The sequence below is a fragment of the Oncorhynchus keta genome, chromosome 1 (assembly GCF_023373465.1).
Source record: "Oncorhynchus keta strain PuntledgeMale-10-30-2019 chromosome 1, Oket_V2, whole genome shotgun sequence".
NCBI classification, from domain to species: Eukaryota; Metazoa; Chordata; class Actinopteri; order Salmoniformes; family Salmonidae; genus Oncorhynchus; species Oncorhynchus keta.
Window position 1 is genome coordinate 33169382 of NC_068421.1, and position 27351 is coordinate 33196732.

At 43.8% G+C, this 27351-nt stretch overlaps 1 protein-coding gene across 2 annotated transcripts in view; it reads left to right on the forward strand.

Annotated features, from left to right (window-relative positions):
- LOC118396139 (neurobeachin-like) overlaps positions 1 to 27351 on the forward strand; it is a 415134-nt gene that overhangs the window by 250169 nt on the left and 137614 nt on the right. For both annotated transcript variants that reach the window (XM_052522064.1, XM_052522066.1), the window contains exons 40-41: positions 4130 to 4254; positions 26235 to 26381. In XM_052522064.1, the coding sequence (XP_052378024.1) occupies positions 4130 to 4254; positions 26235 to 26381 (272 nt within the window). The remainder of the gene's footprint in view (positions 1 to 4129; positions 4255 to 26234; positions 26382 to 27351) is intronic.

Genomic DNA, 27351 nt, shown 5'->3' on the forward strand with positions numbered 1-27351 from the left:
TCTCTGTCTGTCTCTCAGTCTAACCTGTCTATCTCTGTCTGTCTCTCAGTCTGTCCTGTCTATCTCTGTCTGTCTCTGTCTAACATGTCTGTCTCTCAGTCTAACCTGTCTCTGTCTGTCTCTCTGTCTAACCTGTCTGTCTGTCTCAGTCTAACGTGTCTGTCTCTGTCTAACCTGTCTGTCTGTCTGTCTCACGTGTCTGTCTCTGTCTAACCTGTCTGTCTGTCTGTCTGTCTCAGTCTAACCTGTCTTTCTCTGTCTCTCAGTCTATCCTGTCTATCTCAGTCTAACCTGTCTATCTCTGTCTCTTAGTCTATCCTGTCTATCTCAGTCTAACCTGTCTATCTCTGTCTCTTAGTCTATCCTGTCTATCTGTCTAACCTGTCTATCTCTGTCTCTCAGTCTATCCTGTCTATCTCAGTCTAACCTGTCTATCTTTGTCTATCTCTCAGTCTAACCTGTCTGTCTGTCTCTCAGTCTAACCTGTCTGTCTCTGTTTCTCTGTCTGTCTCTGTCTAACCTGTATCTCTGTCTCTCAGTCTATCCTGTCTATTGCTGTCTATCTCAGTCTAACCTGTCTATCTCTGTCTGTCTCTCAGTCTAACCTGTCTATCTCTGTATATCTCTCTGTCTAACCTGTCTATCTCTGTCTGTCTCTGTCTAACCTGTCTGTCTCTGTCTAACCTGTCTGTCTCTGTCTAACCTGTCTATCTCTGTATATCTCTCTGTCTAACCTGTCTATCTCTGTCTGTCTCTGTCTAACCTGTCTGTCTCTGTCTAACCTGTCTGTCTAACCTGTCCATCTCTGTCTGTCTCTCTGTCTAACCTGTCCATCTCTGTCTGTCTCTCAGTCTATCCTGTATCTCTGTCTCTCAGTCTAACCTGTCTATCTCTGTCTGTCTCTCAGTCTAACCTGTCTATCTCTGTATATCTCTCTGTCTAACCTGTCTATCTCTGTCTGTCTCTGTCTAACCTGTCTGTCTCTGTCTAACCTGTCTGTCTCTGTCTAACCTGTCCGTTTCTGTCTGTCTCTCAGTCTAACCTGTCCATCTCTGTCTGTCTCTCTGTCTAACCTGTCCATCTCTGTCTGTCTCTCTGTCTAACCTGTCCATCTCTGTCTGTCTCTCTGTCTAACCTGTCCATCTCTGTCTGTCTCTCAGTCTAACCTGTTTATCTCTGTCTGTCTCTCTGTCTAACCTGTCTATCTCTGTCTGTCTCTGTCTAACCTGTCTGTCTCTGTCTAACCTGTCCGTTTCTGTCTGTCTCTCAGTCTAACCTGTCTATCTCTGTCTGTCTCTGTCTAACCTGTCTGTCTCTGTCTAACCTGTCCGTTTCTGTCTGTCTCTCTGTCTAACCTGTCCATCTCTGTCTGTCTCTCTGTCTAACCTGTCCATCTCTGTCTGTCTCTCTGTCTAACCTGTCCATCTCTGTCTGTCTCTCTGTCTAACCTGTCCATCTCTGTCTGTCTCTCTGTCTAACCTGTCCATCTCTGTCTGTCTCTCAGTCTAACCTGTTTATCTCTGTCTGTCTCTCTGTCTAACCTGTCTATCTCTGTCTCTGTCTAACCTGTCTGTCTCTGTCTAACCTGTCCGTTTCTGTCTGTCTCTCAGTCTAACCTGTCTATCTCTGTCTGTCTCTCCGTCTATCCTATTTATCTCAGTCTAATGTGTCTGTCTGTCTCTGTCTAACCTGTCTGTCTCCCTCAGTCTAACCTGTCTATCTCTGTCTGTCTCTCAGACTATCCTGTCTATCTCAGTCTATCCTGTTTATTTCTGTCTGTCTCTCAGTCTACCCTGTCTGTCTCTGTCTGTCTCTCAGTCTAACCGGTCTGTCTCTCTCTCAGTCTAATCTGACTGTCTCTGTCTGTTTCTCAGTCTAACCTGTCTATCTCTGTCTGTCTCTGTCTAACCTGTCTCTGTCTGTCTCTGTCTGTCTCTATCTATCTCTGTCTGTCTCTCAGTCTAACCTGTCTATCTCTGTCTGTCTCTCAGTCTATCCTGTCTGTCTCTGTCTGTCTCTGTCTATCTCTGTCTGTCTCTCAGTCTATCCTGTCTATCTCTGTCTGTCTCTCATTCTATCTTTCAGTCTAACCTGTCTATCTTTCAGTCTAACCTGTCTGTCTCTGTCTGTCTCTCAGTCTAACCGGTCTGTCTCTCTCTGTCTAATCTGACTGTCTCTGTCTGTTTCTCAGTCTAACCTGTCTATCTCTGTCTGTCTCTCAGTCTAACCTGTCTGTCTCTGTCTGTCTCTATCTATCTCTGTCTGTCTCTCAGTCTAACCTGTCTATCTCTGTCTGTCTCTCAGTCTATCCTGTCTATCTCTGTATGTCTCTCAGTCTAACCTGTCTGTCTCTGTCTGTCTCTGTCTGTCTCTCAGTCTAACCTGTCTATCTCTTGTCTGTCTCTCATTCTATCTTTCAGTCTAACCTGTCTATCTTTCAGTCTAACCTGTCTGTCTCTGTCTATCTCAGTCTAACCTGTCTATCTCTGTCTGTCTCGCAGTCTAACCGGTCTGTCTCTCTCTGTCTAACCTGACTGTCTCTGTCTGTCTCTCAGTCTAACCTGTCTGTCTCTGTCTGTCTCTGTCTGTCTCTCAGTCTAACCTGTCTATCTCTGTCTGTCTCTCAGTCTGTCCTGTCTATCTCTGTCTGTCTCTGTCTAACATGTCTGTCTCTCAGTCTAACCTGTCTCTGTCTGTCTCTCTGTCTAACCTGTCTGTCTGTCTCAGTCTAACGTGTCTGTCTCTGTCTAACCTGTCTGTCTGTCTGTCTCACGTGTCTGTCTCTGTCTAACCTGTCTGTCTGTCTGTCTGTCTCAGTCTAACCTGTCTTTCTCTGTCTCTCAGTCTATCCTGTCTATCTCAGTCTAACCTGTCTATCTCTGTCTCTTAGTCTATCCTGTCTATCTCAGTCTAACCTGTCTATCTCTGTCTCTTAGTCTATCCTGTCTATCTGTCTAACCTGTCTATCTCTGTCTCTCAGTCTATCCTGTCTATCTCAGTCTAACCTGTCTATCTTTGTCTATCTCTCAGTCTAACCTGTCTGTCTGTCTCTCAGTCTAACCTGTCTGTCTCTGTTTCTCTGTCTGTCTCTGTCTAACCTGTATCTCTGTCTCTCAGTCTATCCTGTCTATTGCTGTCTATCTCAGTCTAACCTGTCTATCTCTGTCTGTCTCTCAGTCTATCCTGTATCTCTGTCTCTCAGTCTAACCTGTCTATCTCTGTCTGTCTCTCAGTCTAACCTGTCTATCTGTGTCTGGTTCTCAGTCTAACCTGGCTGTCTGTCTGTCTCTCAGTCTAACCTGTCTGTCTCTGTTTATCTCTGTCTGTCTCTCAGTCTAACCTGTATCTCTGTCTCTCAGTCTATCCTGTCTATCGCTGTCTATCTCTGTCTGTCTCTGTCTAACCTGTCTGTCTCTGTCTAACCTGTCTGTCCCAGTCTAACCTGTCTGTCTCTCAGTCTATCCTGTCTATCTTTGTCTGTCTCAGTCTAACCTGTCTATCTCTGTCTCTCTCTCAGTCTAACCTGTCTATCTGTGTCTGGTTCTCAGTCTAACCTGGCTGTCTGTCTGTCTCTCAGTCTAACCTGGCTGTCTGTCTGTCTCTCAGTCTATCCTGTCTATCGCTGTCTATCTCTGTCTGTCTCTGTCTAACCTGTCTGTCTCTGTCTAACCTGTCTGTCTCAGTCTAACCTGTCTGTCTCTCAGTCTAACCTGTCTGTCTCTCAGTCTAACCTGTCTGTCTCTCAGTCTAACCTGTCCGTCTCTGTATGTCTCTGTCTAACCTGTCTATTTCTGTCTGTCTCTCAGTCTAACCTGTCTATCTCTGTCTGTCTCTCAGTCTAACCTGTCTGTCTTTCAGTCTAACATGTCTGTCTCTGTCTGTCTCTGTCTAACCTGTCTGTCTCTGTCTAACCTGTCTGTCTCTGTCTAACCTGTCTGTCTCTCAGTCTAACCTGTCCGTCTCTGTCTGTCTCTGTCTAACCTGTCTATTTCTGTCTGTCTCTCAGTCTAACCTGTCTAACCTATCTATCTCTGTCTGTCTCTCAGTCTAACCTGTCTGTTTCTGTCTGCCTCTCAGTCTAACCTGTCTGTCTTTCAGTCTAACCTGTCTGTCTCCGTCTGTCTCTCAGTCAGCTGAATGACTTCTGGCGTCTGGACTACTGGGAGGACGATCTACGGAGGAGGCGAAGATTCGTACGGAACCCCTTTGGCTCCACCCACCTGGACATCCCCTGCAAGACGTTAGACGACTATGGTTAGTCAGCATGCTCCTGGCTGATTTGATTTACAGTATGTGTGATTGAAAAGACAAACAGAATACTGTAGACCCAGAGGATAACACAGGAGCGTATTTGGCGACACCAACCCGCTATCAGGACACTGTAATAAGCAACCTTATTAAAATAACTAAAATAACTCACGGACACTATAGAAGCTTTAACCAAGTTTAATTCTTCCCCAAAGGTTCTGTACAGCTGAAAACAGACAGCTAAAGATTTCAGACTTCACAGTTTATATACATCCTACTTAAGACACTCCCCTTTCTCTCCCATCCTTACATTTTATGGCTCTACAGGAAGCTAATAAAGAGGGTAACAGGATTCCAAACATTTATTACTCTCTTAAGAGAATCTGTCCTCACCTCCTGACCTCAACCCCTCTTTCCTCTAATAGTTATTCCGAAGCCTTCTTCTTTCTTCTGAGAACCATTCACTTCTAACATAACCCAGTCATTTAATATCTCAATGTTCAAAGTTTAGCACATCCCAACACAACTATACTTGATATCTGCTTCTAACCATTTCCTCTATTCTACAAAGCCTGTAGAAGTAACTAGTCTCCTGATGGAATGGGACCATTTTTACTAAGTGTTTAGGGTTTGGTCAATACATGACAGTGTCAGGGGCATATATGACAGTAGCTGCTGTCTCTCTCCACACAGTACAATCCTGTCATTCATAATGTTGTATGATCCCAGACAACCACTGGGTTCTTCTCACTGTCAAGGCCAGGCTTATAAAGTGAGGAGCTATAGAGGGCCTCAGTATCCTCAGGGTCCAGGGTTGAGCCGTGCACTATGGGCAGAGCCTGTTGCTGAGCTGAGAGAAGTTTATTGTCACTTTTATAGGTAACATATTTACTGCCTCTGTCAATTGAACATGACATGTCCGTTCAATGAAACATGTCATTTTTTGTAGACTTTTCATTTGACTGTTGTGCTCTTAGTCACAAACTTTCCCTCATTGAGCTGACTAGGGCTGCGTCCCAAATGACATCCTGTTTCCTATATAGTCCACTACTTTTGACTAGAGCCCTGTGGACCCGGATCAAGAGTGGTGCACTATACACTGCAGGGAATAGGGTGCCATTTGGGACGCCGCCGAGCAGAGCAGATGGAGCAAAGGAACAAGGGGAACAAAATCTTGTGATTTAGAAACTACAAAATCTCTCACATCAAACAAAACATGCAATAAAATAAAACGTCATTCATTTCTGTGATGCTATTGAATCCTGTTGTTCCAAGTTGTCTGCACTCTTCGGGAGGTATGAACGGAGGTGAGCAGTCACTAGGCCAGTTCTCTAACCCATGCCTGATGACCCAGGTCTGGTATGAGGAGGACCAGGAGTTTGACCTCCAGGAGAAACTCTGATCCCTAGTTCTCTGGGCCCTGAGGCTGCTTCCCGAATGGTACCCTTTTGACCAGAGGCCCTGGTCAAGACGTAGTGCACTATGTAGGCAAATAGGGTGCCATTTGGAATACATATAGCTGTGCCGGGGGAGCCGACTGTTGGTTCTGCATGTCATCTGGCCTCTCAGCTCTGTGTCACTGCCAGAAGACACACACACTCCAGTCCTGCGGATGACACACACACACCAGATGGGTTCTCTCTGGGCTGCAGGTGGCCCATGTTAATGGCACACACACAATAATGACACGATCTGCTTCTTATTTCTTTCTCAACTGTCCATACACCTACTAGAGGATAAGGAGAACAACAGTTTACAAACAGAAAAAAAAGAATTGACAACATTCATTATGAGAGAGAGAGAGAGAGAGAGAGAGAGAGAGAGAGAGAGAGAGAGAGAGAGAGAGAGAGAGAGAGAGAGAGAGAGAGAGAGAGAGAGAGAGAGAGAGAGAGAGAGAGAGAGAGAGAGAGAGAGATTAAGGTCTACCATAATATGGGTCTACCATAATATGGGGAGAGAGAGTAAGGTTAAGGCCTACCATAATATGGAGAGAGAGAGTAAGGTTAAGGTCTACCTTAATATGGAGAGAGAGAGAGAGAGAGTAAGGTTAAGGTCTACCTTAATATGGAGAGAGAGAGAGTAAGGTTAAGGCCTACCATAATATGGAGAGAGAGAGTAAGGTTAAGACCTACCAGAGAGAGAGAGAGAGAGAGAGAGAGAGAAAGGTTAAAGGCCTACCTTAATATATATATATATAGAGAGAGAGAGATCTAACAGCCTTGTATTTAGTGAACAGCAGCCATGATGATCACACTCCAATAACTATAGAGAAAGACTACTTGCCTGGTCCTAAATGTCAGTCTGACCAGTTTCACTCACTGGGGAAACATCATGTCAGAAGAGAATTTTTTTTAATGTTTGAGAGAAAATGTTTGAAAGCTGTCTGTAGACAGATAGTAACACACTAGTGATTGACAATCTCAGTACTTGTGTTCAGTAAATTATTTTTTCCCCAGTTTATTTTTTGGGAGCTTCTTGAATGTGTGGATTGAAATGTCTATGTGTGTGTACATCTATTAGCTACATTGAGAGGGTGAAGAGGACTAAGGAGGGTTAGCTTTGTGTCTCTGCCCTCTGTCTGTCTGTATGACTATACATTCTCTGTTCTGTAGCAGCAGCTGCGGCAGAGGATATAGTTAGCTGATTGGAGCTGGAGACCCATGAAATGGAAGTCAGGTTCATATTGATCCAGTGTTTAACAGGCTGTTCTACCTCCAGGTGTCCTTGCTGCCCTGCTCAGGTGGACAGGCTGGTTGTGTCCCTAATGGCATCTTATTCCCACTACTTTTGAACAGAGCCCCATAGGTTCTGGTCAAAAGTAGTGCACTATATAAGCAGGGTGCAATTTGGGACATAACCAGGCTCTCTCTGACCCTCTGCTACTCACACACACTGATCTTAATAGCTCATTACAGCAGAATTCACACACGCATGCACACACCCATTCACGCACACGCATACACACACACACAAACACACTCTACTGCACCCCGGGACGACATGTATAGCTTATTTCAGCAGTAGAACACACATCATCACTAGCTATCATGCTATAAATTATACTATAAGTATCCTCTCTAGTCTGCGTTCCCTGGTTTATTATCATGACTAATGAAGATTCACTCTGAAGGAGATGAGAGCTGCATGTTGTCTGACTGACTTTCAATGAGCTCTCTGAGGTATAACACTGTGGAGCATGTCTGAAACCTCAATAATACTGTAACTAAAGGGATGAATAAAGGTATAGCTACAGAGCATCTAGCTACAGAGCATCTAGCTACAGAGCATCTAGCTACAGAGCATCTAGCTACAGAGCATCTGGCTACAGAACATCTAGCTACAGAACATCTAGCTACAGAACATCTAGCTACAGAGCATCTAGCTACAGAACATCTAGCTACAGAACATCTAGCTACAGGGCATCTAGCTACAGGGCATCTAGCTACAGAGCATCTAGCTACAGAGCATCTAGCTACAGAGCATCTAGCTACAGAGCATCTAGCTACAGAGCATCTAGATACAGAGCATCTAGCTACAGAGCATCTAGCTACAGAGCATCTGGCTACAGAGCATCTAGCTACAGAACATCTAGCTACAGGGCATCTAGCTGCAGGGCATCTACAGTGCCTTGCGAAAGTATTCGGCCCCCTTGAACTTTGCGACCTTTTGCCACATTTCAGGCTTCAAACATAAAGATATAAAACTGTATTTTTTTGTGAAGAATCAACAACAAGTGGGACACAATCATGAAGTGGAACGACATTTATTGGATATTTCAAACTTTTTTAACAAATCAAAAACTGAAAAATTGGGCGTGCAAAATGATTCAGCCCCCTTTACTTTCAGTGCAGCAAACTCTCTCCAGAAGTTCAGTGAGGATCTCTGAATGATCCAATGTTGACCTAAATGACTAATGATGATAAATATAATCCCCCTGTGTGTAATCAAGTCTCCGTATAAATGCACCTGGACTGTGATAGTCTCAGAGGTCCGTTAAAAGCGCAGAGAGCATCATGAAGAACAAGGAACACACCAGGCAGGTCCGAGATACTGTTGTGAAGAAGTTTAAAGCCAGATTTGGATACAAAAATATTTCCCAAGCTTTAAACATCCCAAGGAGCACTGTGCAAGCGATAATATTGAAATGGAAGGAGTATCAGACCACTGCAAATCTACCAAGACCTGGCCGTCCCTCTAAACTTTCAGCTCATACAAGGAGAAGACTGATCAGAGATGCAGCCAAGAGGCCCATGATCACTCTGGATGAACTGCAGAGATCTACAGCTGAGGTGGGAGACTCTGTCCATAGGACAACAATCAGTCGTATATTGCACAAATCTGGCCTTTATGGAAGAGTGGCAAGAAGAAAGCCATTTCTTAAAGATATCCATAAAAAGTGTTGTTTAAAGTTTGCCACAAGCCACCTGGGAGACACACCAAACATGTAGCAGAAGGTGCTCTGGTCAGATGAAACCAAAATTGAACTTTTTGGCAACAAGGCAAAACGTTATGTTTGGCGTAAAAGCAACACAGCTCATCACCCTGAACACACCATCCCCACTGTCAAACATGGTGTTGGCAGCATCATGGTTTGGGCCTCCTTTTCTTCAGCAGAGACAGGGAAGATGGTTAAAATTGATGGGAAGATGGATGGAGCCAAATACAGGACCATTCTGGAAGAAAACCTGATGGAGTCTGCAAAAGACCTGAGACTGGGACGGAGATTTGTCTTCCAACAAGACAATGATCCAAAACATAAAGCAAAATCTACAATGGAATGGTTCAAAAATAAACATATCCAGGTGTTAGAATGGCCAAGTCAAAGTCCAGACCTGAATCCAATCGAAAATCTGTGGAAAGAACTGAAAACTGCTGTTCACAAATGCTCTCCATCCAACCTCACTGAGCTCGAGCTGTTTTGCAAGGAGGAATGGGAAAAAATGTCAGTCTCTCGATGTGCATAACTGATAGAGACATACCCCAAGCGACTTACAGCTGTAATCACAGCAAAAGGTGGCGCTACAAAGTATTAACTTAAGGGGGCTGAATAATTTTGCACGCCCAATTTTTCTGTTTTTGATTTGTTAAAAAAGTTTGAAATATCCAATAAATGTCGTTCCACTTCATGATTGTGTCCCACTTGTTGTTGATTCTTCACAAAAAAATACAGTTTTATATCTTTATGTTTGAAGCCTGAAATGTGGCAAAAGGTCGCAAAGTTAAAGGGGGCCAAATACTTTCGCAAGGCACTGTAGCTACAGGGCATCTAGCTACAGGGCAAGCTAGTAATGAGATACTCCTGCCCTGTTAGTGTGTCTCTACTCCTTGTTTCTACTTTCAGTCTCTATTATTTGTCTCTGCTCTGTTTCTAATCTCTGACTCTTCTCTCTGTCCTTATTCCCTCTCTACTCTGTTTCTACTCGCTGTTTCCACTCTCTCTACTTGCTGTTTCTACTCTCGCTCTCTACTCTATGACTCTTCTCTCTGTCCTTATTCCCTCGCTACTCTGTTTGTACTCTCTGTTTCTACTCTCTCTCTCTCTCTACTCGCTGTTTCTACTCTCTCTACTTGCTGTTTCTACTCTGTTTCTACTCTCGCTCTCTACTCTCTGATTTTACTCTCTGACTCTACTCTGTTTCCTCTCTCTCTCTACCCTCTTCCTTTCTCTCTTTCTCTAATCTGTGTATCTACTCTCTGTTTCTATTCTCTCTTTACTCTCTGTTTCTACTCTCTCTATTTCTACCCTATTTTTACTCTCTGACTCGATTCTGTTTCTACTCTGTTTCTACTCTCTCTACCCTGTTTCTACTCTCTCTACCCTGTTTCTACTCTCTGTTTCTACTATCTCTACCCTGTTTTTACTCTGACTTGATTCTGTTTCTACTCTCTCTACCCTGTTTCTACTCTCTCTACTCTCTGTTTCTACTCTTTCTACCCTGTTTTTACTCTCTGACTCGATTATGTTTCTACTCTCTCTACTCTCTGTTTCTACTCTCTCTACTCTCTGTTTCTACTCTCTCTACTCTCTGTTTCTACTCTCTCTACCCTGTTTTTACCCTCTGACTCGATTCTGTTTCTACTCTCTCTCTACTCTCTTCCTTTCTCTCTGTCTCTAATCTGTGTATCTACTCTCTGTTTCTACTCTCGGTTTCTACTCTCTCTTTCTACTCCCTCTACTCTCTTCCTTTATCTCTGTCTCTACTCTCTCTTTCTCTCTGTCTCTGCTCTGTTTCTATTCTCTCCTCTGTTTCTACTCTTTGTATCTCCTCTGTTTCTACTCTCCCTCCTCTCTGTTTCTACTCTCTGTTATTACTCTCTGTATCTCCTCTGTTTCTACTCTCTGTTACTACTCTATGTTTCTCCTCTCTGTTACTACTCTCTGTATCTCCTCTGTTTCTACCCTCTCTCTCTACTCTGCATCTACTCTGTTTCTCCTCTCTGTTTCTACTCTCTGTATCTCTTAGGTTTCTACTCTCTCTCCTCTCTGTTTCTCCTCTCTGTTACTACTCTCTGTATCTCCTCTGTTTCTACTCTCTCTCTCTCTACTCTCTGCATCTACTCTGTTTCTACTCTCTGTTACTACTCTCTGTATCTCCTCTGTTTCTACTCTTTGTTACTACTCTCTGCATCTACTCTGTTTCTCCTCTCTGTTTCTACTCTCTGTATCTCTTAGGTTTCTACTCTCTCTCCTCACTGTTTCCCCTCTCTGTTACTACTCTCTGTATCTCCTCTGTTTCTACTCTCTCTCTCTACTCTCTGCATCTACTCTGTTTCTACTCTCTGTTACTACTCTCTGTATCTCCTCTGTTTCTACTCTCTGTTACTACTCTCTGCATCTACTCTGTTTCTCCTCTCTGTTTCTACTCTCTGTATCTCTTAGGTTTCTACTCTCTCTCCTCTCTGTTTCTCCTCTCTGTTTCTACTCTCTGTTACTATTCTCTGTATCTCCTCTGTTTCTACTCTCTCTCTCTACTCTCTGTTTCTCCTCTCTGTTTCTACATTTACATTACATTTAAGTCATTTAGCAGACGCTCTTATCCAGAGCGACTTACAAATTGGTGCATACACCTTATGACATCCAGTGGAACAGCCACTTTACAATAGTGCATCTAAATCTTTTTAGGGGGGTGAGAAGGATTACTTACCCTACCTATCCTAGGTATTCCTTGAAGAGGTGGGGTTTCAGGTGTCTCCGGTGGTGATTGACTCCGCTGTCCTGGCGTCGTGAGGGAGTTTGTTCCACCATTGGGGGGCCAGAGCAGCGAACAGTTTTGACTGGGCTGAGCGGGAACTGTACTTCCTCAGTGGTAGGGAGGCGAGCAGGCCAGAGGTGGATGTTTCTACTCCTCTGTCTACTCCTCTGTTTCTACTCTCTCTCTCTCTACTCTCTGTTTCTACTCTGTCTTTATTATCTGTTTCTGCTCTCTCTGTGTCTCTACTCTCAGTCTCTACTCTCTGTCTCTATTCTCTGTTTCTACTGCTCTGCTCTACTCTGTGTCTACTCTCTCTACTCACTGTTTTTACTCTCTCTACCCTTTTTTTCCTCTCTGTTTCTACTCTGTTTCTACTCTCTCTACTCTCTGTTTCTACTCTCTCTACTCTCTGTATTTTCTCTCTGTTTCTACTCTGTTTCTACTCTCTCTACTCTCTGTTTCTACTTTCTCTACCCTGTTTTTACTCTCTGACTCGATTCTGTTTCTACTCTCTCTCTACTCTCTTCCTTTCTCTCTGTCTCTAATCTGTGTATCTACTCTCTCTTTCTACTCTCTCTTTCTACTCTCTCTACTCTCTTCCTTTATCTCTGTCTCTACTCTCTCTTTCTTTATGTCTCTGCTCTGTTTCTATTCTCTCCTCTGTTTCTATTCTCTCCTCTATTTCTACTCTCTGTATCTCCTCTGTTTCTACTCTCCCTCCTCTCTGGTTCTACTCTCTGTTACTACTCTCTTTATCTCCTCTGTTTCTACTCTCTGTTACTACTCTCTGCATCTACTCTGTTTCTCCTCTCTGTTTCTACTCTCTGTATCTTTTCGGTTTCTACTCTCTCTCCTCTCTGTTTCTACTCTCTGTTTCTCCTCTGTTTCTACTCTCTCTCGCTACTCTCTGTTTCTACTCTGTCTTTATTATCTGTTTCTGCTCTCTCTGTGTCTCTACTCTCAGTCTCTACTCTGTCTCTACTCTCTGTTTCTACTCTCTCTACTCTGTGTCTACTCTCTCCCAGTATTCTATGTTTCTACTATCTGTTTCTACTCTTTCTACTCTGTCTCTATTCTCTACTCTGTCTCTACTCTTTGTTTCTATTCTCCTTCTCTATGCTCTCTCTCTCTGCTGTCTACGCTCTGTTTCTACTCTCTGTCTCTACACTCTCTTTACTCTTTGTTTCTACTCTATCTGTCCCTACTCTCTGTTTCTACTCTCTCTACGCTATTTTTCTACTCTCTGTCTCTACTCTCTGTCTCTACTCTGTCTCTACTCTGTTTCCACTGTCTCCTCTCTGTATCTCCTCTGTTTCTACTCTCCCTCCTCTCTGGTTCTACTCTCTGTTACTACTCTCTTTATCTCCTCTGTTTCTACTCTCTGTTACTACTCTCTGCATCTACTCTGTTTCTCCTCTCTGTTTCTACTCTCTGTATCTTTTCGGTTTCTACTCTCTCTCCTCTCTGTTTCTACTCTCTGTTTCTCCTCTGTTTCTACTCTCTCTCGCTACTCTCTGTTTCTACTCTTTCTTTATTATCTGTTTCTGCTCTCTCTGTCTCTACTCTCAGTCTCTACTCTCTGTCTCTACTCTCTGTTTCTACTCTCTCTACTCTGTGTCTACTCTCTCCCAGTATTCTATGTTTCTACTATCTGTTTCTACTCTTTCTACTCTGTCTCTATTCTCTACTCTGTCTCTACTCTTTGTTTCTATTCTCCTTCTCTATGCTCTCTCTCTCTGCTGTCTACGCTCTGTTTCTACTCTCTGTCTCTACACTCTCTTTACTCTTTGTTTCTACTCTATCTGTCCCTACTCTCTGTTTCTACTCTCTCTACGCTATTTTTCTACTCTCTGTCTCTACTCTCTGTCTCTACTCTGTCTCTACTCTGTTTCCACTGTCTCCTCTCTGTTTCTACTCTGTCTTTCTACTCTATGCCTCTAGTCTGTGTTTGTACTCTTTCTACTCTCTGTCTCTACTCTCTGTTTATACTCTGTCTCTACTCTGTTTCCACTGTCTCCTCTCTGTTTCTACTCTGTCTTTCTACTCTATGCCTCTAGTCTGTGTTCTACTCTTTCTACTCTCTGTTCTACTTTGTCTCTGTCTCTTATATATCCCTGTTTGCGACTGAGCAGCGTCTCCCAGTGTTCAAGACTAGCCCAGGATTCAGTGATGCTGGACAGCTTGCATCTTGTGGAATGTGAATTCTGTGGAGAGAGGGTGGGGTGTGGGGGGGAGATCTGGGACTGATGTAGGTTGGAAAGTGGAAGAGAAGAAGGGACTAAAGTTAAGGAAACACTACTATGTGATTAGGAAATGCTACTATATGAAACGCAGTTTATGAAGCAGTGCAAGAAGACAGAGTGGCGTTCTGCCCTGTTATCACTCTGTAGGATCATCATGTCATAAAGCATAGAGACATTACAGAGACAGGTAGACATGGGTTAAGGCTGGGTTAGTTAAGGGTAGAGGGACACCCTCATCTGGGAACAGAGTCCGGAGAGAGGGAAGAAGCAAGAGAGGAGGAGGAAAAAGCACATTCTGCATTGCCGTTACCGTCCAAAACAAACGCTAAAACTTTGCATCTGTCTCCGATTCAACTGTTCTGGGCGGGATCTGTGTTGGTAGCGCGGAGGCATAGGAGGAAAAGTTCTCTCCAAAATGGTTCTGGTCAGGTCGCTATTGTGCCAGACAAACACACAACATAAAGCTTTTTTAATGGGATTCCAAAACATCAATGACAGATTTTGAGACTTTTTCTTTTGCAGTAAATATACATATCCTGCATATCAGTGTTGCCCATTTCGTATGATCCAGTTTGTGTAATTTACGTAGAATATGTGTTCTTCCAAAACAACTCCATTGTAATTCGAAGAAGGTTTCATATTTAATTTATGGTTGTATATATTGAATTATTCCAAAGTATATTTGCCATCAGCCTTATTCCTCTGTTGGGAAATGTACTGTAGCAGAGTAGGCTGTTAAGTGAAACATCATGTGATAGAGTTTCTCCTTAAGGAGCGAGAGGTTGGGGCGTATGAGACGTAGGAGACCAAGAAAAACACATGCTCCCTGAGTCTGACTGAGGCTATAAAAATGAAAGGTTCATGCCACAGAATACTCCAGAGTTCTCCCAATATATAAAACATGGACTGTTATATCACAGTTTGATTCAGGAGCCTGTGCTTCTTTTTAAAGCATTTCAACTATTATCAATTCCACATTGAACAGTAAAACTACTGAACACTAAAATAGTTATCTTCTCTGAGATGGTTAACTTTATTTGAACAAAGCTGAAATCCCATATCTACTTTCTATCGTCATCCTCAGATTGGGAGGGAAATGTTGAAAATGTGTCATTCTGTCCTGTTGGTATGGCGATAGGGAATGAGTGACAGGTGACATTAGCTCTGCTCTCTCTTCCTCCTCTCTTTCTCTCGATCCCTTCTGTCTCTCTCCTTCCCTTCTCTCTCTCACACTCTCTCTCTCTTTCAATCTCGCCTCCCTCCCTCCCTCCCTCTCTTTCGTTCTCCTCTCTCTCCCTCTTTCTCTGTATCTCCCCCTCCCTTCCTCGCTTCCCCCGCTCTCTCTCTCTCACCCTCCCTCTCTTTTCTCTTTCTCTCTACTCTCTTTCTCCCTCGCTCTCTATATATATCTATTTCTCTCCATATTATGGTAGGCCTAAACCCTACTCTATGGTAGGCCTAAACCCTATTCTATGGTAGGCCTAAACCCTACTCTATGGTAGGCCTAAACCCTACTCTATGGTAGGCCTAAACCCTATTCTATGGTAGGCCTAAACCCTACTCTATGGTAGGCCTAAACCCTACTCTATGGTAGGCCTAAACCCTATTCTATGGTAGGCCTAAACCCTATTCTATGGTAGGCCTAAACCCTACTCTATGGTAGGCCTAAACCCTACTCTATGGTAGGCCTAAACCATATTCTATGGTAAGCCTAAACCCTACTCTATGGTAAGCCTAAACCCTATTCTATGGTAGGCCTAAACCCTACTCTATGGTAAGCCTAAACCCTATTCTATGGTAGGCCTAAACCCTACTCTATGGTAGGCCTTTTCTTGAGGGTTCTGAATCAAAAACCTGTTCATGAATTGGGTATGGTGGATATTTTATGTGTCATTGGCATTCTTCCTATATAAAACACTATCAATGATAAATGGTTGAATCTACTTATTCTGGATTGACTTTAAAACACTGTTGCATCCCAAATGATTTGCCATAATTTCCACCATGTGATTATGTGGGTCTTCCAAGGTCACTATATTAGTAGTGGAAGTGAGGCAGAAGACCTTGGGTGATTGGAGTGTAGAAGGAGAACTACTATATTGGTTAACCTTGATGCAGTAATATAATAATAATATATGCCATTTAGCAGACGCTTTTATCCAAAGCGACTTACAGTCATGTGTGCATACATTCTACGTATGGGTGGTCCCGGGAATCGAACCCACTATCCTGGCGTTACAAGCGCCATGCTCTACCAACTGTGCTACAGAAGGACCACAGTAGAGTTTGTGATAGTGCTGATATTTGTGCTTCAGGGTTAGGGTCTGTGGGATGAGGTCGTGTTAAGGTCACAGACTAAAGAAATAAATTATGGTAGAAACAAAGTGGCCCAATCTCTTTTCTCCTCCTCCGTGTGTTGTGAGGGGAAAGGTGGAGGATGTAAAATATTTCTAATGAGGCAGCCTTGACACCTCAGCGCTGCCAAATTTCAGTGTTGACAAACGGCCGTCTATCTCACCGCCCGCTTTGATTTGAGAACATCTCCGAGTGTAGTGGCTATCACTCATGACAAGATGGACATTCATGTCAGCACATTTTCCCTGTCCTGCTTCTTTCTTTCTGATTATTTTAAACCCTATATTCTACCCCTTGATAACTGAATTGTGTTGTGGACAAAGCAGTTTGCTCGGTCCCCTCCTCTCACTCCTTTTTCTTTCGCTCTCCCTTTGTCTCTACCTTTTTCACGTTCTCTGTCGCTCTCTGTCTCTGTCTCTGTCTCTCTCAATTCAATTTCAATTTATGGGGCTTTATTGCCATGGGAAACATATGTTAACATTGCCAAAGCAAGTGAAATAGATAATAAACAAAGTGAAATAAACAATAAAAAATGTACAGTTAAACATTACACTTACAAAAGTTCCAAAACAATAAAGACATTTCAAATGTTATGTCTATATGCAGTGTTGTAATGATGCGCAAATAGTTAAGGTACAAAAGGGAAAATAAAAATAGGTTGTATTTACAATGGTGTTTGTTCTTCACTGGTTGCTCTTTTCTCGTGGCCACAGGTCACACATCTTGCTGCTGTGATATTTCACCCAATAGATATGGGAGTTTATCAAATTGGATTTGTTTTCAAATTCTTTGTGGGTCTGTGTAATCCTGAGGGAAATATGTGTTTCTAATATAGTCATACATTGGGCAGGAGGTTAGGAAGTGCAGCTCAGTTTCCACCTCATTATGTGGGCAGTGTACATAGCATGTCTTCTCTTGAGAGCCAGGTCTACCTTCAGCGGCCTTTCTCAATAGCAAGGCTATGCTCACTGAGTCTGTACATAGTCAACAATTTCCTTAATTTTGGGTCAGTCACAGTGGTCAGGTATTCTGCCACTGTGTACTCTCTGTTTAGGGCCACATAGCATTCTAGTTTACTCTGTTTTTTGTAAATTCTTTCCAATGTGTCAAGTAATTATCTTTTTGTTTTCTCATGATTTGGTTGTGTCTAATTGTGTTGCTATCCTGGGGGTCTGTTTGTGTTTGTGAACAGAGCCCCAGGACCAGTTTGCTTAGGAGGCTCTTCACCAGGTTTATTTTTCTTTAGGTGATGGCTTTGTTATGGATTGCTTGCTTTTAGGTGGTTGTATAATTTAACAGCTCTTTTCTGGATTTTGATAATTAGTGAGTATCGACCTAATTCTGCTCTGCATTCATTATTTGGTGTCTTACATTGTACACGGAGGATATTTTTGCAGAATACTGCACGCAGACTCTCATTTGGTGTTTGTCCCATGTTGTGAATTTTTGTTGGTGAGCGGACCCCCGACCTCACAACCATAAAGGGCAATGGGTTCTATGACTGATTCAAATATTTTTAGCCAGATCCTAATTGGTATGTCGAATTTTATGTTCCTTTTGATGGCTTAGAATGCCCTTCTTACCTTGTCTCTCAGATCGTTCACAGTTTTGTGGAAGTTACCTGTGGCACTGATGTTTAGGTATATATAGTTGTTTTGTGTGCTCTATGGCAACGATGTCTAGATGGTATTCGTGGTCCTGGGAACTGGACCTTTTTTGGAACACCATTATTTTTATCTTACTGAGATTTACTGTCAGGGCCCAGGTCTGACAGAATCTGTGCAGAAGATCTAGGTGCTGCTGTAGGCCCTTCTTGGTTGGGGACGGAAGCACCAAATTATCAGCAAACAGTAGACCTTTGACTTCAGATTCTAGGAGGGTGAGGCCGGGTGCTGCAGACTGGTCTCGTGCCCTCGCCAATTCGTTGTTATATACAGTTGAAATTGGAAATTTACATACTCTTAGGTTGGAATCATTAAAACTCACTTTTCAACCACTCCACAAATTTCTTGTTAACGAACTATAGTTTTGGCAAGTCGGTTAGGACATCTACTTTGTGTATGACGTAAGTAATTTTTCCAACAATTGTTTACAGACAGATTATTTCACTTATAACTCACTATATCATAATTCCAGTAGGTCAGAATTTTACATACACTAAGTTGACTGTGCCTTTAAACAGCTTGGAAAATTCCAGAAAAGTATTTCATGTCTTTAGAAGCTTCTGATAGGCTAATTGACATAATTTGAGTCAATTGGAGGTGTACCTGTGGATGTATTTCAAGGCCTAACTTCAAACTCAATGCCTCTTTGCTTGACATCATGGGAAAAGCAAGACCTCAGAAAAAAATGGTAGACATCCACAAGTCTGGTTCATTCTTAGGAGCAATTTCCAAACACCTGAAGTTACCACGTTCATCTGTACAAACAATAGTGCACAAGTATAAACACCATGGGACCACACAGCCTTCATACCGCTCAGGAAGGAGATGTGTTCTGTCTCCTAGAGTTGAACGTACTTTGCCCTCTTCACAACCGTCTTGGTGTGTTTGAACCATTCTAGATTGTTGGTGATTTGGACACCAAGAAGCTCTCAACCTGCTCCACTACAGCCCCATCGATAAGAATAGGGGCGTACTCGGTCCTTCTTTTCCTGTAGTCCACAATCATCTCCTTAGTCTTGCTTACGTTGAGGGATAGGTTGTTATTCTGGCACCACCCGGCCAGGTCTCTGACCTCCTCCCTATAAGCTGTATCAGGCCTACCACTGTTGTGTCGTCTGCAAAATGAATGATGATGTTGGAGTCGTGCCTGGCCATGCAGCCTTGGGTGAACAGGGAGTACAGGAGGGGACTGAGCACACACCCCTGGGGGGCTCTAGTGTTCAGGATCCGCGTGGCAGATGTAATTGGAGAATCCAGTGGGTTATAGTAGTCTTTAATAGTTGACTCTAAGATTTGTATTTGATCATGTAGATGTTTTTGCTGTTTGTTCTTTGTTATTGAGCCAAAATGATTGGAGAAGCGGTTTCTCCATACATCTCCGTTTTGGATAGATAACTCTTTGTGTTGTTGTTTGTTTAGAATTTTCCAATTTTCCCAGAAGTGGTTAGATTCTATGGATTCTTCAATTACATTGAGCTGATTTCTGACGTGCTGTTCCTTCTTTTTCCATAGTGTATTGTTGTATTTTTTTAGTAATTCACTATAGGGAAGGCGTAGGCTCAGGTTTTCTGGGTCTCTATGTTTTTGGTTGGATAGGTTTCTCAATTCTTTCTTAGGTTTTTGTATTCTTCATCAACCCATTTGTTATTGTTGTTAATTTTCTTAGGTTGTCTGCTTGATTTTTTTTAGATTTGATAGGGAAGCTTAGAGGTCAAATATACTGTTTAGGTTTTCTACTGCTAAGTTTACGCCTTCACTATTGCAGTGAAGCATTTTGTCCAGGAAATTGTCTAGAAGGGATTGAATTTGTTGTTGCCTAATTGTTTTTTTGCTAGATTTCCTCACTACTTTCCTTCCAACTATAGAGTTTCCTAATATTATTCCGTTCCTTTGGCTTTGATGCCTCATGATTGAGGAAAGCTCTGTTCATGTAGAGTGTGATTTTGCTGTGATCTGATAGGGGCGTCAGTGGGCTGACTGAACACTCAAAGAGACTCTGGGTTGAGGTCAGTGATAAAGTAGTCTACAGTACTACTGCCAAGAAATTAGCTACATTTGTACCTACCATAGGAGTCCCCTCGAAGCCTACCATTGACTATATACATACCCAGCGTTCGACAGAGCTGCAGGAGCTGTGACCCATTTTTGTTGGTTATGTTGTCGTAGTTGTGTCTAGGGGGGCATATGGGGGAGGGAATGCTGTCACCTGCAGGTAGGTGTTTATCCCCCTGTGTGCTGAGGGTGTCAGGTTCTGGTTCTTGTTCAGTTTTCGCATTTAGATCCCCACAGACTAGTACATGTCCCTGGGCCTGTAAATTGTTGATCTCTCACCCTATGATGGGGAAGCTGTCATTGTTAAAGTATGGGGATTCTATTGGGGGGATATAGGTATCACACATGAGGACATTTTTCTCTGTTGAGATCATTTCCTTATTCATTTCTAGCCAGATGTAAAATGTTCCTGTTTTGACTAATTTAATAGTGGGTTAGGTCTACTCTATAGCAAATTAGCATACCCACTGAGTCTCTTCCCTGTTTCACACCTGGTAGTTTGGTGGATGGGACTACCAGCTCTCTGTAGCCTAGAGGGCAACCAGTGGGTTCCGTCTCCTTTATACCATGTTTCTTGTAGGATGAAAATGTCTGTATTTCCAATGTATTTGAAGTCTAGGTTCCTACTCTTTAGGCCAAAATTACCTCAGACCTTGTATATTCCAGGATGAGATAGTAAAAGCTTTGTGTTCCATAGTGCCTAGTGTTGTTGTTTTTGGTTTAGGCCTAGACCATTACAGTAGGTGTGAGCAGAGCATGTTGAGCATCTGATACAAACCTCTTAGGTCACAGGATGGGGCTTGGGCGGGTGTAATAGTGGGGGTTGGGCCGGTTGCTCTGCTCACTGCCTGAGCATATGTCCTGCTGTCATGTTGAGGTCATTGCCGCAGGGGAGGGGGGAGTGGGGTGGGCAAAAGGGGCATAGGTCTGATATGGGGGGGAGCCAGGGTTTGCTTGGGGTGGTCTTAGCTGGTTGGAGTGCGGCTGGTGATGCTGTGGTCTGGGTGTAGGTCCTCTTGGCATGGGTTCTCTCGGTGCAGGTCCTTCAGGAGGGGGTCTTTCCAGGTCTAGGAGGGTGTCTCACTGGTCTGAACGGGGTGTCCATTGCTCTGTTGCTCCTGTGTGTGGTGCTGGGTCCTGGCAAAAGTTGGAATTGCTGCCTTGTAGAGGTGGACCTGGTCGTAAAGGCTGTTCAAGTCCAGGGTGGAATGATGGGCCAGGTAGACAGTAGGTTTTGATGCACAGTCCTGGGAAAAGCTTGCATTTCACCCACTGGCAGGTTAAAGTCATTTTGTGGTAGCAGGGTGGAGACAACCAATTGTGCGTTAGGGAAAGTGGAAGAAGTTTTTTCACTCCCCCACTCTTTGAACCCCTAAAAGTCCTACTGGAACTGCATGAGGATGCCCTGTGCCATTACTGTCCCAGACTTGTACACGTTGACAGAGGTTGTTTCAATTTCCTCAATGTCTATCATTCCAAGTTTCCACCCTGGGACAATACCCTCTCTCTTGACATTGGGGTAGTGAGCTCTTATAGCATTGTGCCATGCAAGGGGATGGTCTGTGTGGAAAATGAAGTTGCCTACCTTCCCCTCTTTGTAGAAGTCAGCAAATAGTGTATCTGGATTGTCCTTGAGGAGCTTTTTTTGTACTCATTCTGTGTAGTGTTATTTTTTATATCCATTGGGTACTGTATTGTAATAAATAACCTCTGGACAGGGATAAGCCATGGGGGCTCCAATTTGGGGTGGGGGGAGGGGCTGTGGAACTCTCCTGCCATTGTTAGGCTCAAGAGTTTTCATACCTCTCACTTCACACTTCAGCACTAATTGATCAGGTCAGTTTCTTTCCTAGCAGCTTGATAGCATAGTACTCTTATTTATGAAGCTTTATACAACAAAATGACCTAGAGATTGTTGTCTTTTACTTTTTGGATTCAGAAGTAGCTTATATTACTCATTCAGTTTTGTGTTGGATAGTATTTCCAGGTTCCGCTGTGATTCTTCTGCAGGTTTTGGTTTGTTAGAGGTTTTTTCTTGATAGTCCTTGGTAGTAATAGTCCATTGAAGTCATTTTGGCCAAAATCAAGGTTTGAGGTATGAAATTGTGATTGGATTGAAGCTTTTGATGTTGAGGTTAGTATCATGTGTAAGTCCTTGTGAAACAATTCAAGTTTATCTACATTTAATCAACTCTAATTCTATATTTTTGCTCAGGAGCTCATGCTCTCAGTAATTCTCTCTTATTGATGTTGGTGGCATGCCTGTAGAAATCAGCATGATTTGTTTAGTCTAGTTCCCACTCAGGTCCTCTGCTCAATCATGCCAATCAGAGACTCAGCTCCTCTGCTCAGCTTCCCCTCATTGACCCAATGCAGGGCAATGACGCTTTACTGAATCACTGTTTTAAGTTTCACTCGTCTCTTTGATGCTAAATGGCTGGCTGGCTGCTGGCTGCTGGCTGGCTGCTGGCTGGCTGGCTGCTGGCTGGCTGGCTGCTGGCTGGCTGCTGGCTGGCTGGCTGCTGGCTGGCTGGCTTCTGGCTGGCTGCTGGATGGCTCTGGCCTTTTAACGCTACACAGCGTTAAACGCTACACATGTGTCTGATGAAAGCTCTCCAGACAAGAGACAGAGCAGGAAGTTGTTTTTTAACAGTAGTCGTGCTGACAACAGTTGCAGGAGACCTCTTCAAGACACGGTGCTTGTTTCTTCTGGGAGCGCCAGGCGTACTGAGAGCCACGCTGAGAGAAAACATGGCAGACGAGTTTTGGACACCTCCCATTTCTCAGGACATGTTCTGAAGCTTTTCTTACACAGAGTTCCTTCTCCAATTTCTCACAGATATTGTATGACCTTAAAGGAGACAAATCCTCACAGGCATCTCTGTGCAGTGATGTGTGGCAGGCGTGTGCTGGGGATGGGGTTGGGGTGTGGATGGGGTTGGGGTTGGGGTTGAGCTGGGATGGGGATGGGGTTGGGGTGTGGATGGGTTGAGCTGGTATGTGCTGGGATTGGGTTGGGCTGGAGCTAGGGTTGGGATGGGGTTGGGCTGGGATGGGGTTGGGCTGGGCTGGGATGGGGATGGGGATGGGGATGGGGTTGGGGTTGGGGTGGGGATGGGGTTGGGCTGGGCTGGGATGGGGTTGGGGTGTGGATGGGGTTGGGGTGTGGATGGGGTTGGGCTGGGATGGGGTTGGGATGTGGATGGGTTGAGCTGGTATGTGCTGGGATTGGGTTGGGCTGGAGCTAGGGTTGGGATGGGGTTGGGCTGGGATGGGGTTGGGGTGGGGATGGGGTTGGGCTGAGATGGGGTTGGGGTGTGGATGGGGTTGGGCTGGGATGGGGATGGGGTTGGGATGTGGATGGGTTGAGCTGGTATGTGCTGGGGTTGGGTTGGGCTGGAGCTAGGGTTGGGATGGAGCTAGGGTTGGGATGGGGTTGGGGTTGGGGTGGGATGGAGATGGGGTTGGGGTGTGGATGGGTTGAGCTGGTATGTGCTGGGGTTGGGTTGGGCTAGAGCTAGGGTTGGGATGGGGTTGGGATGGGATGAGGATGGGGTTGGGCTGGGTCTGACAACTTGATGAAGGCAGCTTAATACATTCAATGTATGGTGTGGATGTGCTGTATTCTGAATGTATGGTGAGGATGTACTGTATAGTCTGTATGGTGTGGATGTACTGTATTGTCTGTATGGTGAGGATGTACTGTATACTCTGTATGGTGAGGATGTACTGTATAGTCTGTATGGTGTGGATGTACTGTATTGTCTGTATGGTGGATGTACTGTATAGTCTGTACTGTATAGTCTGTATGGTGTGGATGTACTGTATAGTCTGTATGGTGAGGATGTACTGTATAGTCTGTATGGTGTGGATATACTGTAGTCTGTATGGTGTGGATATACTGTAGTCTGTATGGTGTGGATGTACTGTATTGTCTGTATGGTGTGCATGTACTGTATAGTCTGTATGGTGAGGATGTACTGTATAGTCTGTATGGTGTGGATGTACTGTATAGTCTGTATGGTGTGGATATACTGTAGTCTGTATGGTGAGGATGTACTGTATAGTCTGTACGGTGTGGATATACTGTATAGTCTGTATGGTGTGGATGTACTGTATTGTCTGTATGGTGTGGATGTACTGTACATAATGTATGGTGTGGCTGTACTGTTTTCTGTACGTATGGTGAGGATGTACTGTATAGTCTGTATGGTGAGGATGTACTGTATAGTCTGTATGGTGTGGATGTACTGTATAGTCTGTATGGTGTGGATATACTGTAGTCTGTATGGTGTGGATGTACTGTATTGTCTGTATGGTGTGGATGTACTGTATAGTCTGTATGGTGTGGATGTACTGTATAGTCTGTATGGTGTGGATGTACTGTATTGTCTGTATGGTGTGGATGTACTGTATAGTCTGTATGGTGTGGATGTACTCTATAGTCTGTATGGTGTGGATGTACTGTATAGTCTGTATGGTGTGGATGTACTGTATAGTCTGTATGGTGTGGATGTACTGTATAGTCTGTATGATGTGGATGTACTGTATTATATGTATGGTGTGGATATACTGTAGTCTGTATGGTGTGGATGTACTGTATAGTCTGTATGGTGTTGATGTACTGTATAGTCTGTATGGTGTGGATGTACTGTATAGTCTGTATGGTGTGGATATACTGTAGTCTGTATGGTGTGGATATACTGTAGTCGGTATGGTGTGGATGTACTGTATAGTCTGTATGGTGTGGATATACTGTATTGTCTGTATGGTGTGGATGTACTGTATAGTCTGTATGGTGTGGATGTACTGTATAGTCTGTATGGTGTGGATGTACTGTATAGTCTGTATGGTGTGGATGTACTGTATAGTCTGTATGGTGTGGGTGTACTGTATAGTCTGTATGGTGTGGATGTACTGTATAGTCTGTATGGTGTGGATATACTGTATTGTCTGTATGGTGTGGATGTACTGTATTGTCTGTATGGTGTGGATGTACTGTATAGTCTGTATGGTGTGGATGTACTTTATAGTCTGTATGGTGTGGATGTACTGTATAGTCTGTATGGTGTGGATGTACTGTATAGTCTGTATGGTGTGGATGTACTGTATAGTCTGTATGGTGTGGATGTACTGTATAGTCTGTATGGTGTGGATGTACTGTAGTCTGTATGGTGTGGATGTACTGTATAGTCTGTATGGTGTGGATATACTGTAGTCTGTATGGTGTGGATGTACTGTATAGTCTGTATGGTGTGGATGTACTGTATAGTCTGTATGGTGTGGATGTACTGTATTGTCTGTATGGTGTGCATGTACTGTATAGTCTGTATGGTGTGGATGTACTGTATAGTCTGTATGGTGTGGATGTACTGTATAGTCTGTATGGTGTGGATGTACTGTATAGTCTGTATGGTGTGGATGTACTGTATAGTCTGTATGGTGTGGATGTACTGTATAGTCTGTACATACTGTATGGTGTGGATGTACTGTATAGTCTGTACATACTATATGGTGTGGATTTACTGTAAGGTGGGACACAGGCTGTAGAGTGATGGTCCTGTTCCACTAGATCTCTGTTACAGGATGCCTATATGATGAAATGTGGTGGTGTTATCAGCCTCTTAATTGATCTGTCTGATCGGTGTGGTTCTGTCTGAGCAGCTGACAGATACAGTCCCCAACGACTCTGAGCTGAAGACATATCCTCAACACTCTTTTGCCACTTTCTAAAAACAAAAGTGTTTCATAGTTTACCTTGTCTGATAACAAATGTTGAAACAGCCTATCAGTTTAGATGCTGGAAATGTATTAAATGTATTAATATGTTTCCTGTGGGTTCTGACGTCAATAGTTATGAAATACTACAGTCCACCGCTTTTTACTCCAAGTCAGTCATCATTGGACGTTTCATGTAGAGATTGTGGGTACTGTGGTTAATCCAGACTTCCGAAGCTCGCCAAATGTTATGGTATGCGTTTTATGAATCTATCAAAACCAGATTCCCATTTGGCTCCACTGATGTGACACTTGAAAGCATTTATAATCTCGTTATCTTTCTACACTGATATGAATCTGCTCTTTGGGGTTCAGGGGAGAGGTGTTTAGCTGTCTGACTGTCTCCTGGCTGTTCTGTCTGACTGTTCTCTGGTTGTATGACTGTTCTGTCTGACTATTGTCTAAATGTTGTCTGATGGTTGCCTGGCTGTTTTCTGTTATCTGACTGTTCCCTGACTGTTGTTGGGCTGTTCCCTGACTGTTATCTGACTGTTATCTGACTGTTCCCTGACTGTTCTGACTGTTCTCTGACTTCTGTCGGGCTGTTGTATGACTGTTGTCTGACTGTTGTTGGGCTGTTCCCTGACTGTTCTCTGACTGCTGCCGGACTGTCCTCTCTCGCCACCCCCTGTTCTAACTGTTCTCTGACTGACTGTTCCTACTGTTCTGTCTTTCTGTCCCCCCCTCCCCTCCCCCTCCAGACAGCGAGGAGGACGAGTTGGTCAAGTCGAAGAAGGGGTTCCGCAGCCAGGCAGTAGCCAATCAGAGCCCAGAGACGGACCTGATGTTGGATGGAGACGACGACACTGCCAGTCTGCTGCAGGAGAAGGAGATGGACAACCTGGCTGGTGAGATACACAAACACAGATGCACATATTTGTCCTATGTTTGGGTTATGGTTTATGTTTTTGCCAGTGTAAGTGAATCTGGACAGTGTTTCCAAGGTGTTCAGGTGAAAGTGTAATTCCTGTGTGGTTGTGTATGTGTGAAATCCACCGGTCGGTTCTATTCTGTGTTGTTTTGGTCCTCTAGCGCTGTTCCTTCCTCGCCTGTTTGTCTCCAGAGGTCAGTCCGTCATCTCAGTCCAAGTAAATCTAAATTGATTCCGGAAGGATGATCAATCTGAACATGGCTGCATTTCAAATGCCACTCTATTCTCTAGTTAGTGCACTACTTTTGACTAGGGCTCATAGTGCTTTCGTCAAGAGTAGTGAAATACGGTGCCATTTGGAACGCACATACCAAATGGCCCAGAAAATCATTAACTAAACTAACATTACCTAACCTGACAGACTGAACATTTAACCCACATTAACACTCTGATCTTACTGATTATAACAGACTATGAAAACAAACTAATGAATGAAAATCATTTGAATCAACCTCCTCAGTGGAAATACATATGTAAATAAACAAATCACAATTAGTTATAAAAACACATGAGTTGGTTGTTTGATATCTAGACATTTTATTTTCATTAGAACATTGAGTCATGGACTGCACCCTATTCTTTTTGATAGTGCAATACTTTTAACCAGGGCCCGTAGCTATCTGGTCAACCAGGGCCCGTAGCTATCTGGTCAGCCAAGGCCCGTAGCTATCTGGTCAACCAGGGCCCGTAGCTATCTGGTCAACCAGGGCCCGTAGCTATCTGGTCAAGGCCCAGCTATCTGGCAGGGCCGTAGCTATCTATCTGGTCAACCAAGGCCCGTAGCTATCTGGTCACCAGGGCCCCATCTGGTCAACCAAGGCCCGTAGCTATCTGGTCAGCTATCTGGTCACCAGGGCCCGTAGCTATCTGGTCAACCAGGGCCCGTA